This window comes from Phascolarctos cinereus, unplaced genomic scaffold (genome assembly GCF_003287225.1).
Source record: "Phascolarctos cinereus isolate Bilbo 61053 unplaced genomic scaffold, phaCin_HiC Scaffold_726;HRSCAF=1367, whole genome shotgun sequence".
NCBI lineage: Eukaryota > Metazoa > Chordata > Mammalia > Diprotodontia > Phascolarctidae > Phascolarctos > Phascolarctos cinereus.
In genome coordinates, this window is record NW_027556098.1 from 31,154,796 (window position 1) to 31,172,503 (window position 17,708).

The window sequence follows — 17,708 nt, forward strand, 5'->3', positions numbered from 1 at the left end:
CTTCCTCTTCCACTCCCCCTGGGGATCAGCGGCCAAGCTGGGGGTGGGGTTGGAGAATAAGGAAGAGAGGGCGACTGGGTCCGTGTAGCCGCGGTGCCTGCGGGGGGAGGGGAGGAGGATTGAGAGGAGGGGGGAGAGCAGGGTGCGTGGTGCAGCCGTCTTGTCCTCCTCCCCCTTTCCCTCCTCCTCCTCCTCCTCCTCCTCCTCCTCCTCCTCCTCCTCCGCTCTCGGTCAGCGGCGGCGACGGCGGCAGCAGCAGCACCAGCAGCGGGGTCGCGGCGGCGACGGGGCCCCCCCTCCCCCCTTCCGGGGAGCGGCGGAGGGATGTGGGGCTTTGCGGGAGGAAGGCTTTTCGGCATCTTTTCGGCCCCTGTGTTGGTGGCGGTGGTTTGCTGCGCTCAAAGGTAAGCACCCGGAATCGAAGGAGAACTGAAGCCAGTGTGTATGGCAGGCAATGTGTGTGTGTCTTGGGGTGGGATAGGAATTTGGGGTGCTGGTGGATGACAGCTGCAGCCTGACCCGGGATCTTTGTGTCTCTACTCTCCTATGAAACACCCCCTATCCCCCTACCCCCATCCGTAGTGTGAACGATCCTGGAAACATGTCCTTCGTGAAGGAGACGGTGGACAAGCTATTGAAAGGCTACGACATTCGCCTAAGACCCGACTTTGGGGGTAAGTGGTACTTGCGCCGCTACTGCGGGATTAATCAACCATCCTTAGGTACTGGAGTGTTATGAGAGTGGAGATGAAGTGTGTGTATATGTGTATGTGTGTGTGTTGGGGGGATGTCTGTAAACTCCACTGGGAAACAGGGTTTGGGGTGGGAACTGATAGGTTCCATTCTTCATATGCCTCCTCCCCTGCCCCCTGCCCAGGGTACAGACCAATACAGTCCTGCAATACCATCGGGGGGCTTTTACTTTGTCCTGGTTTTCTGCAGGTCCCCCAGTCTGTGTTGGGATGAACATTGATATCGCGAGTATCGATATGGTATCCGAAGTCAACATGGTGAGTACCTTCCCCACTCCAGTCGTTTCCTCAACAAACGCATCCCTGGTAACAATGTGCTGGAGGCCTCTGCTACCACTTTTTCTTTTTCTTTTTTTTTCTTCCTGGCCGATTGAGAGGGTCCACAGGGGAGCTTTGGTTCTGTTCCGAGTATTCTTTATTGTTTGGCTCTTTCCCCATACCTTTCTTTGCTGGGTGACTGATCTGTTTGGGTTGCTTTTGAGAGCTCAAGGTAGGTGGGGTTAGGGCCAGGCTTTGTGCTGAAGCTTCACTTTTCAAGCAGATAATTCTCTAAGTTGGCAGCGACTCCAAGTCCTAAAAATCACCTTTCAACCACTATATTCCACTATCCACTTGGAACTCTGGTGATGCCTTTCTAGGTTATGTTATAATTTCAGCTTGTCTTAATTAGCTATCTTAGGGGCTTTCGATCAAAGAGGAAGAAGGAAAGTGGAATGTGGGGAGATGGTTCCCAATGTTCACTTCAAGTCGGGCGTCTTGGTTCTTCATTGTTCTTGGGGGCCAGAGTTCAAGAAATGGGGTCTACACTGAAATCCAGGGAGGGAACGAAACTTGTAGCTCGGACAGCCGCTGTCCGAAGTGCTGATAGTCATCCACCTGCTTCAAAACAGGAAAGCTAATGCTGCAGAAAGAGTTTTCTGAAACAGCAGCTGCTGCCAGGAGGGAAGCCAAAGGCAAATTAGGCGAAGTGTCACTTTAGGTTTATGTTCATGGTAACAGGGGTTTGAAGGGGGGGGGGAAGCCTTTCAATGTCAAATGTCTGTGGAAAGAGGGAGCTTCTTGCTGCTGATCTCTGCTGCCTGTGTGGAGTTGATCAAATGGTCTTCCATTTGGAATACTTTGGAAAAGCAAGGAAAGGAAAAGTGCCCGCATACCTTTTAAATTTCAAAAATACTACAGTTTTTAGGAAAATTTTAAAACCTTGCCTCTGAGCCTGCTTTTTTTTTTCCCTTCTTAAATATGAGTGAGATGTCTTTTGGCAGAATCAATTTAGGCAATGTGGAAACTTTGCTTGCAGATATGCAAAACATTGAGTAGATAGGGAGCTACTTCCTTGGAGATATCCATTGGACTCTAGCAATGGGATATGTGTAGTTGAGTAAAATATTTGGTCCTATAGGTAAAGTACTTGACAGCATAGTGCAATGGGTTTCTAAAAAATGTTAGCATGAGATTTTCAGAAAGAGTTGAATAGGCCAAGATTCACCACATATTTGTTTGCTTGACTTGAAGAAGCTTAAGTTATGATTTTCAGATATTCAGATTCAGATTTAAGATATGATTTCAGATATGAAGACATATATTTACTTTAGAAATGGCTATAAATGGACCTTGACATTCAAAATTGAAGTGCGATGAACATGCTAGAGAAAGAATCAGAGATAGCATAAAATTCTCATTTCAATTAAAAATGCCGAATGTATGTTTTTACTTTTAAAAACCATTTTGAGTTCCACCCATGTGTAATTTAGTGTTACATTTCAAAGAACAAATTAATATATTCATCATTTCTATTTTATGATGTGCTTTTCAGATTGATGTTTCCTATTCTCTGGAGATGTCACAATGTAATTTAGTGCTTATTTGATGAATAAACAAAGTGAATTATTACCTTAAGGTCAAAGAAAAGCAGAAGTAATTTGCTTTAAAATAATATGCAATTTAACTAGTAGGAAGTGAAGAATACTTTAACTATATAGTTCCTTTAATGGATTCTGAAAATTGATCAATTATTTTTACACCAAGTTGCAAAGCATGCAACTATAAATGTTCCAAGTTTTCCAGGAACACGTAAGACAAAGACAAAAAAGGTATATACCATTAAACATGACAGAGGGCCTTTGGTTGATCTTTATATCCCTTAAGCCAATTAATATCTTTTTCAAATATTCATGTTATGCAACTTTGACAAGATCAACCTAATTGCAATATGGTATAATATAGCATTACTGCAGTTTTAAGCTACCTGCCACATCTTCCTGCTTGAATATTTAAATAAATATTTGATTCACAAATGATAGGAAGAAGGTAGTACTGAAGACTAAGAGCCATTTCCATAGGGCAGTTCCAGCAGAGCTATCACATCTTCATTTAAATCTCTAATTGAGTGTTTCATGTACTCTAGATGAATTACTTTTTTTCTTGACCTTATCTGCTTGTGATAGTAACTTCTGTATCTGACCTATCAACAAACTTAGTACAAATCACAACTGAATATGCATCACCTGATACCTTTTGGTGTAATCAGCATAGTATTAATATGTATAAATGAAATGTAAGCAAAAGTTTCCAGTCTATTTAATTAATGGCAAGAATTTTCAAAGGCTATGGTTCTTCATGATGATACACAAATATTTCTTATTAATGGAGGTATTTAGAAAAGACATTAGGTGCTGAAGCCCATGGAAGGTAAATTGTCTCATCAAAAGATTTTCTCCTTTCAGCTCAGTTTTGTTGAAGTTGGCTGAATTTGAGCTAAAGTGACAGAAAATTCATCTATGCTTATGGGAGTTAAGGATCTGGGGATGAGAAGCTAGAACTTTTAATTGTGATTGATGAGTTTGGGGAGAGAGGCAAATGCTCAATATAGAAAAACTCCATATTTTCAAAATCATCCATCAGCATTTCAACAGAAATCCATCATATTTATTTTGGAGTTTGTGATTCTAAGATTGTTCATTCCTAATGCCAAGACGAGAGCTTCAAAATGAAAAAAAAAAGTGCTGTGTCTAGATGATGTCAAAAGGAAACGATGATATAATCATAAATCTTAAGTTGGAAGGCATCTTTGAGGTCATTTAAACTGCTACCTCATGCAGGAATCTATAACACCACTGACAGATGTTTATTCATTTTCTGTTTGAACACATTCATTGACAAGGACCTCACTACTTCACAAAGCAGTCCATTTCCATTCCACTTTTTGGCAGCACTAATAGTCAGAAATGCCATACAAATATTTGGGGCAGGGGGTCCAAACCTGTGATTTCCATCAATGCAAGTAATACCTAATATGGAAATCTCCTCATCACTGAATTTTGATTAATTGTCTACAAACTGTTGACTTAGAGAGTGACCTGGGGGCATTAAGAAGTTAAATGACTTACCCATGGTCACACAGTGTGTATCAGAATCAGAACTAGAACTGAGGTCTTCTGGATTCCAGAGTTGGCTCTCTATTCACCATGCCATGCCACTTCTCCGTTTTACATATCCCTAAATGGATGTTTGTGAAATTCACTCAGAAATATTTTTGTCATATTAAGTTTCATTTTACTGTAGTTTTAACCATTTGGTTTAATATAACCAGTTGATAATCATTTTGACCTCTTTATCTATACAGAATAAATCAATTCTTTTCCACAATATAGCAGCCACTGAAATATTTGAAGATAGCTATCACCTCTCCTGTGTCCATGAAAACCCCACTCTGATGTCTCATTGTTCATGGACATTTCTTTGGGTTGTTAAACACTATACCTGTGGAACACAGATTTTACAAATCCTACTAAGCTAGAAAGCATTCAAATATGAACCTTGTGGCACACAACAGTACAAAAATGTTATAGCTAAGTATACAAAGGATCATCTCCAGTTTGCCCTCAAGGTAATGTATATATCACATATAATAACTCCTGAAAATTATCCACTAAATTGTAGAGGACTTGTGATCTATATCAGTGGGGGGAATATCACATCATACCAATGAAATCATGGATTCATGAGATATTGGTGTATCATATCCTGTATAATTTTTTTTTAATTTCCTGAAAAAACCTTCCCAATTTAAGTGTTCTTTGTGTAACATGCCCTTCAAGTAAATCAGTATACTGATCACCAGTCTCTTAAAATGTAGTACCCAGAGCTGAAGACAATATGCCTGATGGTACAATTGTAATAATTCAGAGTACACTAGGATATTACTACACTTGTTCAGGAGTATAATATCACTCAGTACTGCCCAGAATTGATATTAGACTTTTGCAGCTATGGAACACTGTAGATTCCTATTGAGCAAACAGTCAAATAAAATGTATGATTCTTTTTCATGAGAATTTATATAAAGCAATGACTCTTCTATCATGTACTTAGATATTTTATCTGTTGAACTTAACTGCAGTACTTACACTTGGTCATATTATACTTTTAAATTGTCATGACAAACATATGATTGAATAAGAGTGCAACAAATCAAACTGTTACATTTAAATAAATTACAATGCATAAAGTGCCATTTCTCTTCAACTACTTCCTTAAATCTCTACCAATATTCTTTGTCCATTCATTGCCATCCTGTATTCTTTGACACAGTCATAGCATATATTCTTTGCTAGTTCTGGTGGGGATTTTTTAGTCATCATTTCATAAAGATTTTTTTAATATCCCTTTACATTCTTCATATTTATCTATATTAACTACATTATAATATTCCATTATTTTAATGTACCACAAATTATTTAATCTTTTCATCATAGTGGGCATTGACATTGCTAGGATTTTTTTTCTAATTATAAATAATGGTGCTGTGAAGATCATTGAACAGCTAACCATTTTTGTGGTGTGCATAACATTTTCAGAGTGTGTTTCCAACAATTGAATTACTGAGTCAAAGGGTATGATTATTTTAGTAGTTTTTGATATGTAATTCCAGTTGACTCTCCAAAATGACGCATTCCTCTAGAAATGAATGAGCATACCTATTTCTCCAATTCTTTACCCGCATTGTATTGTATTGCCTTTCTTTTTCTTTTCTCGTTTTTTTTTTTGCCAATTTGATGGATATGAGACAGTATCTCAAAGTTGCCTTGATTCATATTTCTTTGAATATTAGCAAGAAATTATTATTTGAGCATTGTTCCAGTTATCATTAACCATTTTTGCTACTTTTAAAAAATATTGTGGTTATATGCTTTGATCCCTTGTACATTAAGTATTAGAAGTTATTGTGGTTAACAAAAGAACCTGTTTAGTGACAGAATTATAAAGACAGAATTACAATTATACAAATGCCAAAGAAGAAAAATTAATTCCATTTAAAAACATGTAGCTTAGCACTAAATTTAAACATAAAAGAAAAACATTGTAATTGGATATAAATATGTGAAATGTTTTTTTAAATGAATTAATCCCCTCAATAATATCTACAAAATTTAATTTTTCTACATTTATTAGGTATTCTTTTTTATTTAATATTTTATTACAAACATATAGCTGGTATTTCATAAAATTTTTGCATGTTTATTCTGCTATTTACAGTGTTACTTTTCCTTCCCAGTTTTATGTCATTTGCATATCTGACAAGCATGTTTTCCTTTAAGTGGTTAATTAAACCATTAAATAGGACAGAGTCAATGGCATTCCAGTAGTGACCTCCTTTCATGTTCGTGTTCATGAATAAATAGGTATAGTTTTAAATAATCTAGAAAACAAGATAAGCATGGTACTATGCAGTCTTTTTAATTTTTTTTTTACTAACTTGTCCAACAAGTTGTCATGAGAAACTTTGTCAAGTACATTACCAAAATCTCTGCCTGTGGCAGTCTACTTTTATAATAGTCTATTTTTTTTCTTTTGGTCTGCTTCTACAATTTGGGGGGTTTGAGGAATTCCTAATGTGGAAATTCCATTTATTTATGCAGATTGGTGATTTAACTATAATTTGAAGGTTTAGAGAGTTGTTCGTGGGCATTGAGAGTTGAATGGGCTTATTTATAGACACACAACTAGTATGTGCCACAGACAGGATTTGAATTCAGGTTTTCCTGACTTTAAGGCTGACCCTCTTTTTTCTAAACCATGTTTCCTATTTTTGTCTCTCGTGGTTGAATGATGCTATTAAAAATAAAATGTGATTAGTTTGGCTTGACATGCTGACATATTTATCAATGTTATCTTTTCTGTGTGTTCCAAAATTAACTGTTCAGGAAACCATTATAAAACCTTGATGTTCTTTTTTGTTTCTGAAATCTACCTTTTCCATCTTTGAAAATTGGGACAATTCAGTAAATATTTATTAAAGGAAAAAAAATGTCATAGGTGCTGGCTATAAGGTGCTGCCTTTGTGGGGCATATAGTGTGGAAGGAAAATGAGTCAACTCACCTGAAAGATAAATTAGAATATGATTATGTACATAAGGGGAGGTCCAAATAGAATGGCATGAGGGAAGCATTATATTGATCTTTTCAAGCTGTCTGGCATTGTCCTGTTCTCCAAAGGAGTTTGACTTTTTTTTTTATTGAATAAACTGATCACTTGTTTTGGTGTTATGTAGATGTCATCTAAGAAGTATTTAAAACAACAACAACAGCAACATGTTTAGCCATTCCGGGGGCCTGCCACAAATAATTCCCTAGAATATAAGAATCTCAATTTTCTAAAGCTTCACACATTTGCCTAACCATTAACTCTCCTTTCTTCAAAAACAATATAGTGACAATATCAGCAATAACAATAAATGTTTTGTGTGCATATATGCATTTGTATACACATATGCATAGACATGTGCCAATCAAAGACTATTTAGTTTTACATAATATTTGAATCTCTAAGTATTTGTTTTATAAATACCATCTACTACTCACTGTTAGTAGCCTAATAATATTTTTTTAAAGCACCCAATGGATTTAGGACAAATTATTCATTCCTCAAAAGTAATCAGCAGAAACTGAAGGAGAGACATTATAAACAAGTTATTATTTCAACCAGAACAATGTATTTTATAGAAACATAAGATTATTTTTTTCTTAGTAAAGAACTGAAATTTGAAACTTGAAATTAAATTTCTTTTTAGTTGAACTGTTGATCCTTGAATGTTCTTCTAGTTGTTCATTCTAAGCAGAAACTGATTGGGATAACTCTTTACTTAATTGACTATGATGCTAAGTATAAATTGTGGTAATATTGATACCTAATTTCTATGATTTAACCAAGACCTCAGTCTTGCACATTATATGATTAGGCCACAAAAGTTCAGCTTTACATTAATGATTAATGACAAAATATAGGGAGGATTTCATTTTTAATGACAGGTATAAATTAGAAAATATTGATTTTTTTAGGTTGTGAATATTCAAATACCCACATAATATAGTTCTTAAGATACTTTGAAGTTTATGCAGTTATTTCTTGACTATTCCTTTCCAATTCATTGTGTTTGTTTCTCATCATAAAAGATCAATCTCTTATCGTGTATAGGTATAAATATATGTGTAGCATTACAGAATGTAATTTTATATATCTATTTAAAGCAATAAATGGCAAACAATGCAAAGAATGTTATAAGCAAAGAATGGCACCACTATAAAGTGGAACTTCTTGGCATAATATTAAAAATATGGAAATAAAACAGAGAAACCATAATGTGACTGTTGGATTACAACCTGCACATTTTGTGTTTGTCATACCTAAAGAATGAAAAAGGGGGTAGAGAAACCCTAGAAAGGAAGATGAAGGAAGTACAAGAGATGAACAAACCATATGACTTTTCATTTGAAAAGATAAAAATTGTAAAAAAAAATGTAATCTCATAAAATCTTGAGGCATGGGGTAAGGTGAACACAGACTAATTCTCAGCACTAAGGCCCTCTCCTTCAAGTGAGTAGCTTTAGCAAATGTAAAAGGAAATGTATATTCACACAGCAAGTGTAGATTGCAAAAAAAAAATACACCTGAAATTATTCTATAATTCCATGGGAGATGGATCCAGAATGGATTATTAAATGAAGACAGGGTTTGTCATTAGAATAACCCTAACCTTTTGACATCAGTGTGCAGTAGAGCAACCTTCCTCCTTGTGTTCAGATAAAATGCCTGTTTGGAGCCATTCTTTATCAGAGACTCAATACAAGACACCATTAGTCTGACCCAATATGTCAATTCTTCCATTTACTTTATAATATCAGTATATATCCTAGTTAAGTACAAAGCAAATAGTTTGTTTGTTTGTTTGCTTGCTTTCATCTCAAATGAGGAAGCATTTCCAGTCTAGCTCATTCTAGTTCATCATTCACACAAATGCCAAAATAATCTTTCCAAATGCATAGGTCTGACCTGTCACTTCCTGAGTTTGAAATTTCTTATAGGCTAAAATACATGCTCCTCCTTAGCCTGACTTTTAATACCCTTTACATTCTGGCTTCAACTTGACCTTTAAATTTTTATTTCACCTTATTTGGATTTAATCTATCTTCCATCCAAACTTCCTACAGGCTGTTATCTGATTTAAGCCTGCACTGTCCTTTGGGCAGGTTTCCACCTATCCCTGGAATGCAATCCCTTTTCATCTCTGTAGAAATACTTTTCATTTGAGGCATGGCTCAGCGGTTATCTCCACCATGAAGCCTTGCTTGTTCTTCCCAGAAGAAAACCATCTCTTTTCCCATATTTTCTGATATCTGTTTTCCTTGATCCTTCCTTTCACCATCACATTCTATAACACATTTTAATTGTCTACTGTAACTTTAAATATTTAAAAGACTTAATGTAGGATAAATTTAGATTTTCTATGTGTACAAAATTAATGTCTTTATTTGACTATAATCATATGTACTCCTGTCATGCCACCCTTCACACACACCAACACTGTTCATTCTCTCCTCTCCACCATTTGTGCTCTCCTAGAGGCTTTTTTTTTTTTTTGGCAGATGGATGGGGTTAAGGGAGAGGATGAACAAGCAGAGAAAGATGTAGGGGAGAAGAGGGTTGAGGAGTTAAATAACTTAACTTTCTCTGGAAACAAAGGAACCTGGTGTCAGTGTAGATTTTCTAAATGTATGGCTTTGGAGGTTGATTTCAGAAACCTACCCATGCAAGCACATTTCAGTCCATAGCCATTATTTAACATCTACTAGCAGTCTATTATGTGCCTGGTACAGTGTTAAGCTCTGTACCAAGAGAAGCTGAATTCAAAAAAAAAAAACTCATGGAAGGAACGATGATGAACCAAATGGAATGAGAAGCCCATAGTTTCTGCTTGCATATCTGCTGGGAACTTATTTACTGCCTAGCTTCAGGCAAGTCACTTAATGCTTAGTGCTTCAGTTTCCATCTTTGGAAAATAGGGATAATAATACAAGACTTGCAAATGCTCCCTAACCCATCGTGAGGATTGATAACATAATGATGTCATAAAGTGCTGAGCTTTACAGACAAGATTTTATAAATACGAGCAGAAAAAAAGTCAACATTTTTTTTTATTTTAGAAAAGTCTTTCTTAGCACACTCTGCCAGATAGTCATGGGCCAGATGCATACAGTTTGACCACCAATTATTATGAGCATTTTAAAGGTGGAAAATTTAATTAGTTCTCTTGTTATGGGGAATAACTCTGGGATGACTCAGCAGCCTTCTAGAAAACTGTTCCTAACCCAGCTGTGGTTAGAAACTGCTTACACAGAAGGTATTTCAGTGATTCGGGGTGAGGGGGAATACAGGGAGGTGTAGAAATGCATTGGTATGTAGAACTTCTAAGCTGTTGAATTGAGGAGCTGAGACAGTGGGTGGTTTATTGAGGACATTACTTTTTCACTGGAAGTATGTTTCATGCATAAGTTATGATCATACATCAATGTTTGTGCATTGATAAGAAAGCTTATAATGAACTTCAAAGATGGATGAGCATAATACCTTATGTAATAGGCTCTTTATGGAGAGAAGTTTAGGTTCAATATTAGAAAGGAGGGAATAGGGGACCATGAAGAGGAAGCTTTTTGCCTTTCCCCTCAGGGATGTTCCAAAGCTTATGCTGCTGCATCTCTTTGAAGATGAAACCCTGGTAGATATTCAATAAATATTTGTTGAGTTGATTTAGTGGTACAAATTTTACTTATTTACATATAATTAAGAAACATTTTTTTGGTAAATAATTTAGCTTTCTGTTTTAAATTGTAGGCATTTTTTCCAGAATTATATCTATTTTCTTCCCAAGACACAATAGTTCATTCTTCTTTAGGAGGTAGTAAATAAGATGAGGTCATATAAACAGCTCTTGTCTTTTAAGAAACGTGTCAGATCAGGTACTACATAAAGCAACCACTTTCTTTTAAAAAACGGTATGGTTTGTCATAGTCTACAATTCGTTCTCACGACTGTCTCTCCCTTTAGAGTGAAAAGGCAAACTTAGATTGATTGAAATTAAATGTGCATCACTCATAGGATCATAGAATTTTGTGATTTAGAGTTGGAGGGAACCTCTGAGGGCATCTATTCAAACCTCCTCATTTTTACAGGTGAGGAAATTGAGGTTCTGAAAGCTTAAATGATTTCCCTTCCATACACATACATCTAGTAAGTATTCATTAGGATTACATATAGTAGAATGGAATAGTATAGAATATAGAATAGTATAAAATAGAATAGAATAGAATAGAATTTATAATAAGTATTAGAAATGAAATTTCAACCTACATCTTCCTGGCTCAAGTTCACCACAACTCTAGCCACTGCACCATACTCTCTCTTCTCTCTTAGCTGAACTCCCAATTTTTTTTTTGTTTTGTTTTAGGCAATTGGGGTTAAGTGACTGGCCCAGGGTCACACAGCTAATAAGTGTCAAGTGTTTGGTCTGAGGTCAGATTTGAACCCAGGTCCTCCTGACTTCAGGGCCAGCACTCTATCCACTGTGCCACCTAGCTGTCCCCTAAACTCCCAGTTATTAAAACATTTCTGCTTTTTCCATTTTGAAACTCACATATCGATGAGAATAAAAGTTAATGAATAATTGGAAGGTATTCTGAAATATCAACAATTTCCTATCATTTGTTTACTAGTGTGTTAACTATTGATAGTAGAGGCAGTGTGGATGTGCTGGTCTTGAAGTCAGGAAGACATAGGATCAAATCCTACCTCTTGACCCTTAATAGCTATGCAACCTTGAACAAGTCATAAGATTACAAATCTAATTCTGGAAGGGAATTAAAAGGCCGTATAGTCCAAAACCCACAGTTTACAGATGAGGAAATGAGGTAACAAAGAGGTTAAGTGATTTACCTAAGGTTACACACAAGCAATAAGAGACCCAATGACTCCAATTTCCCATGACTCCAACTTAGCATTCCAATTTCAATGCTTTTTGCCTCACTACTTCAACCACTGTGTGACTCAAATAACTTACAAGGGCTTATCAACTAAGATTCTACAAATTTATTGACAAGGTTCATGTTTGTAATATGAAGGATATATTCTGGCAACACAATGTCTATTCACAAATGTAGCAGATTCTTTTTATGTGTTGGGGTTGAGTGGTAGGATCAAAATCTTCTTTATAGGCTAACTGTTCTATGTTAACATTTTTCCGGGTATTGGTATTGGTATAGGGGAAGATGCTTTGACCAATGGCATATTTGATTTTGCATGATAATGAGACATTATAACAAGGTTCTTTAGAATTTTGTGTGTCAGTATTTTAGGCGGTTGACCCATTTTTGTCTTTAAATGCTTAAAGCTCTTTCACTGTTACGTACATTGAATTCAATATGAAGGCCTGAAGCATTTCCAACACTGTATAATTTATGTTGCTATTTTCAAAAGGGAGCATAGACCCTCAAATTTGCTCTAGATGGTAGACTTTTGTCCTTCCTTTACATTCAGCACATTCCATATACAAGTGAAAAATCTCTCTATTAAAAAAAAGTGTATTTTTAAACTTATAGGTAAGCCCATCTCTCATAGAGATGGGTCCTTCAATATAATTAAAGCTGTATACCTAAATTGTCATTTATACCCACCATATAATGGAAATATTAAAAACGAATCTGTTAAATTATCTGTTTATTGCTGAGGCTTGGATAGGTTTGCTAATGTCTAAGGTTAGGAAAACAAAGCTTGATTTCACCATGATTTGATTAATTATCCTAATTAAATGGCAGGAGTAAAGCAAGAAATTCTCTTTCTCAAAAGAAAGATGTATGAATGGTAGTAGTATAGAATGGTCAGATTGCATTAAGAGGGTGTAGAATATTTACTCATACAAACATGCCTACTTTTGTTAAAGAGTACTGTATTCCCAATGTCCCTCAGCCTGATATAGTGGAAATACATAACAGCTTTAAGGGGGAAAAAAATACAGTCCTTTACAATATGGTATGATGTGATAAAAATTTATTATGTGACTGCTATGTGCCAGACACTATGCTAAACACAAATGATACGAATAATAAAAAGTCAGACTTTTCCCTCAAGGGGTTTACTATCTAATGGGGGAAGACAATACACAAAAGGGAACCTGAAAGAGGGGAGATGATGTTGATGATGATGATGATGATGATGATGATAGTGATAATGATGACATAGTAGTAATAAAACAAACTAGCAGAGCAGATTTAGTTTCAAACATAAAGAGATAGCAGTTGAATTTAGACTTAAACTTGGGAAATCCAGGGCAGCTCACTATTCTTCAGGCCTGGAGGAATTAAAATTAAGTTACTGATAAGCTATGTCTTTTCAAAAGTTAAATTGCTTTTCCTTGGACTAGATGGGAGGGTAAATAGTTCTTTGGATTATTTCATTAAAAACATTAATTCAGCTTCAAAGCTTAAATAATTTTTTATACGTAAAGTGTGCACTTTGAGTTGTGCTTCGTGGAATGAAATATACCTAGAATTCATCATGCATTGATACTGAAAGATAAAGATAATTTTGTTACATATATATGCCTGTATGTATATATGTACATATATACATATGAATATATATCATATATATTTTAAGTGATTATTAATTGCTAAACTTGGAAATTATATATTTCTCACATATGTCTGAGAGAACAATGTATTTAGCTGTGTAATTTACACATACATCATTTTTTTGGTTCAACATTACATTTTCTTGACTTTTATATTCTATTTCCTGAATAACTCAACTTGAAAAATGTTTATAATGGTGATCAATTCCTAGCACAGTCAGTGCTTAATATAAATTTGATTGTTGAATTGATTAAATAGAGGAGAAAGTTGCCTGGGTCATGGATAGTTTTTTTTTCAAGTTGCATGAATGCTTTTTGTTTCTTGTTCATGGTTAGTTCTCCCATTTTATGAAATCACATGACTTAAAAGATTTTACAAAGAAAACATTTGTGGGAATGTCTTGTTACATTATTTTAAACATTTGTATTCATATCCAGTTACAAATATTCTTCAGAAGTAGTAGTATATATAGAAAGCTGAAACCAGTGTAAAAATCTGTAGTGCTCTCTTTGGCATCCATGCCTTTAGTACTGCTTTATTGATTTTACACACACACACAGACACAGACACACACATATGCTACATGTGTGTGTGTGTGTATTTGTTTAATTAAATTCTTAGAGAAACTCTCATTATAAGGTTGTCTTGGTACATGAATCTCCTCAGATGGGGTCCACAAATGTATTTATATCTCTTTTATTTCATTTACCCCAAATTTGAAAGGGCTGCTTTCCTCCTTTGTGGCTACACATAGTCTATCAAATAGTAATCAGTTACAATTAGTAACGTATAAAGCATGCTGATGGAGAGGATGCAGGAATCAGAGGACATGGGTTCGAATCCCACCTTTGAAACATGTCTATGTGACCTTGGATATACCACTTAATCTCCTTGGTCCTTGGTTTCCACATCTATAAATAGGACAAGATGACCTTCAGTCCTTTTTAATTCTCTATCTATGATTGTTGGTGGAGCCTTAGTAATTATAATCCTTAAGAAAATGGGAATCCCTAAATCTGTAGTCCATTTGGCAATTGGCCATCTAAAATTCCTATGACTATTTCTGTACTGTTTTCTAGTATGAAAATATCCTGAACAATGACTATATACAATGAAAAATGCTATCACAAATGAGTTGGTGCTATTCTTGATTAAGCCTACATATACCAATTAAAAACATAAATTTACATAATAATAGCCAGATTTTAGAAAAAGAATAAATTCATGCTTTGAGCATGAATATTATATTTCCCTCTAAAACCTGTCTCTCCCTCTAACTTTTCCATTTTTGTTACTGATAACTCCCACAAGTCCCAGTCACCTGAGCTAGAATTCTTGACATTATCATTGACTTCATCTCTCATTCTTTCATCTCCCCTTACCTCCATTTAGTCACCAATACCTTGTACATGCCTCCTTTTTCCCAGCTGTCATTGCTACTGTATTCATGTACTCATGACTTTTTTGCTCTTTTAATAGCCTTCTAAATAGTCTTTCTGCCTCAAATCTTCAATACTTCTTTTACTCAGCTTCCAAAACAATGCCCTAATGCACATATGTGATGACATCACATCTCTATTCAAAAATCATAAATAGTTCCCCATTGCCAATAAGATGAAATGCATACTTCATCTAGAATTCAGTGCCTTCAAGAGTAGAGCCAATTTATAATTCTTCCTTTTTTTATGGTGACCCATTCCCTTCATGAGACCTATACTACAATTTACCTAGTTGTTATATAATCTTTTCATTCACATCCAACTCTTTGTGACTCCATTTGGGTTTTTCTTGACAAAGATGCTGGAGTGGTTTGCCATTTCCTTCCCCAGCTTATTTTATAAATGAGAAATCTGAGGCAAGAAGGGTTAAATGACTTGGTCAGGGTCATAAAACTAGTAGGTGTCAGAGGCCAGCTGCTACCTAGACAATTCACCATTTCCTAATCTCACTCTGTCCTCTCCCTCATCTCTACTATTATGCATTGACCTCACCTCCTTATATTCCTTCTTTCACCTCACTTTTTCCACTCCTTCATTTATCTTAGCTAAAAAGGATCCCAACTCACCTTGAATCTCTCAACATTATCTCTTACCTTCTTGGCATGCAATCATTTCCTTAATTGAATTATAATTATTTGTATACATCTTATCCTCCTGTTAAATTGTAAGCCATTTAAAAGTTAGCTTTGCATAACTATCAATGTCAATATGTTAATGAACAGAGAGTGTCTCCATGTGGGAATTACCCAGTGTGGGAACTCCTACATCTTGATTTGTTTTTAATTTGTATTCCTATAAGTTTGAGATACAGAAAGATTAACTGAGTTGCCCATGGTCACACATCTACCTAGTAAGTGTGTCACATATCTACCTAGTAAGTGTCAAGAGGTGTGTTATGAACTAGGTTTTCCTGATTCTAAGTCAAGCCTTCTATCCATTACACTAGGCTGTCTTGCATAAAAGAGATAATGTTTGTTGAATTCCTTTCCAGCTCTAAATCTGTTACTATGTTTTTGTATGAAGTCCAAACTAGATATGCCTCAGTAAAATTCACTGAAATTTCTAGCCTAAGGTTTGTGTATGTGATAGTTCGCTAGGAAAGTGATTTATACAAATGCCCTCATTTTCTTCAGATTTCTTCAGAGAAAAATGTTCTGGGGTCAAGAAGCCTCCAAAATGGGGGCTAACAATATAGTATTAGTTTTAAATGATTGTACCACATGGACAGACTTTGGCACAGGAATGTATTTGCCAGCAAAAAAAAAAATAATAATTTAATTACCAACTCTAAATTTTTTAAGTGTTTGTGATTAAATAATTTTAGAATCCTTCCTAGATATGCAATTCTGGAATCCATGCATCCTTGAAATTTTTGTGAACTGTTTTTTAATATTTTTTTCTGAACTTTTAACGTACTCAATTTTAAGTATAGTCAGTAAAGATCTTCCCAGGAATATGAATAACTGCTGGATTGTTCCATTAGCCTTGCCTTCTTCAGAGATCAAAATGTAGGGAAACATTTTTATTCCAGTAATATCTATCTTTTTGGAGAATTGAGATGTGCTTACTACGAGAGTGAAAGTTGCTGATATTTGGTAATATCAGCTTTTCAGATATTCAGTATCATATACTGAACATCAGATATTCAGTAAAACACAGTTTAAAAAACTCTAGAAATGTGAAAAGTTGTATGAACAAAAATTTCAAGATGAGAATGATGATTATAGTGGAATTTTTTTTAAAAAGTCAGAATGACAGAAAAACGGTTTGTAATGATGTATGATATTCAACAATAAGGGTACTTTAAAAGTAATCTCCATTGTCCACCTATTGTAGCTCTTGAAAATATGGTAATGTATCCTCTGAAGCCACTAAAAGGAGAAAATTCACCATTGCTTTTTCTATTGTGGCAAGTGAACTGAATTTGTCATCCCTTTACAGACATGTACAAAGTATTCCCTTTAGAATTTAGAGCACAACAATCTCCTATATAGAAAGATATCCAGGGAAAAGTGGGGAATTTAAAGTTAGGACAATTGGGTTCAAATTTTACTTCAGACATTTACTAGTTATGTAACCAGGGGCAAGTCACTTTCCCCTTAGAATATCTCTCTCTCTCTCTCTCTCTCTCTCTCTCTCTCTCTCTCTCTCTCTCTCTCTCTCTCTCTCTCTCTCTCATAATAATAATAATAATAACATCAAGCTTATAGGTTTGTTTTGAGGATCAAATGAGATGAATCTATATAAAGTACTTTGTAAACCTTAAAGTGATTTATGTGCTAGTTATTATCATTTTAAATTGTGATAATAATCACAAGTACATAGAGTGAATATTAGAAGTATTTATTTACTTAACATTTTGTACTAGAAACATAGAGAGAGGAGGAAATTATTTCATTTTATACATAAAGCAGTAGGATTTCCTTCACAGGATCAGTGAAGAGTTGATTGCCCAGTGAATTTATATCAATAGACAGGCAATTTATATTATTCCATC

The 17,708-nt window shown here is 35.3% G+C and overlaps 1 protein-coding gene across 1 annotated transcript in view; it reads left to right on the forward strand.

Moving 5' to 3' along the window:
- Positions 1–230: 230 nt before the first annotated feature.
- The window catches only part of GABRB3 (gamma-aminobutyric acid type A receptor subunit beta3), a 248,789-nt gene continuing 231,311 nt past the window's right edge, over positions 231–17,708 (forward strand). Inside the window, exons 1-3 of the mRNA XM_020992951.2 lie at positions 231–404; positions 583–674; positions 943–1,010. Coding sequence (XP_020848610.1) covers positions 325–404; positions 583–674; positions 943–1,010 — 240 coding nt within the window. The 5' untranslated portion in view covers positions 231–324. The remainder of the gene's footprint in view (positions 405–582; positions 675–942; positions 1,011–17,708) is intronic.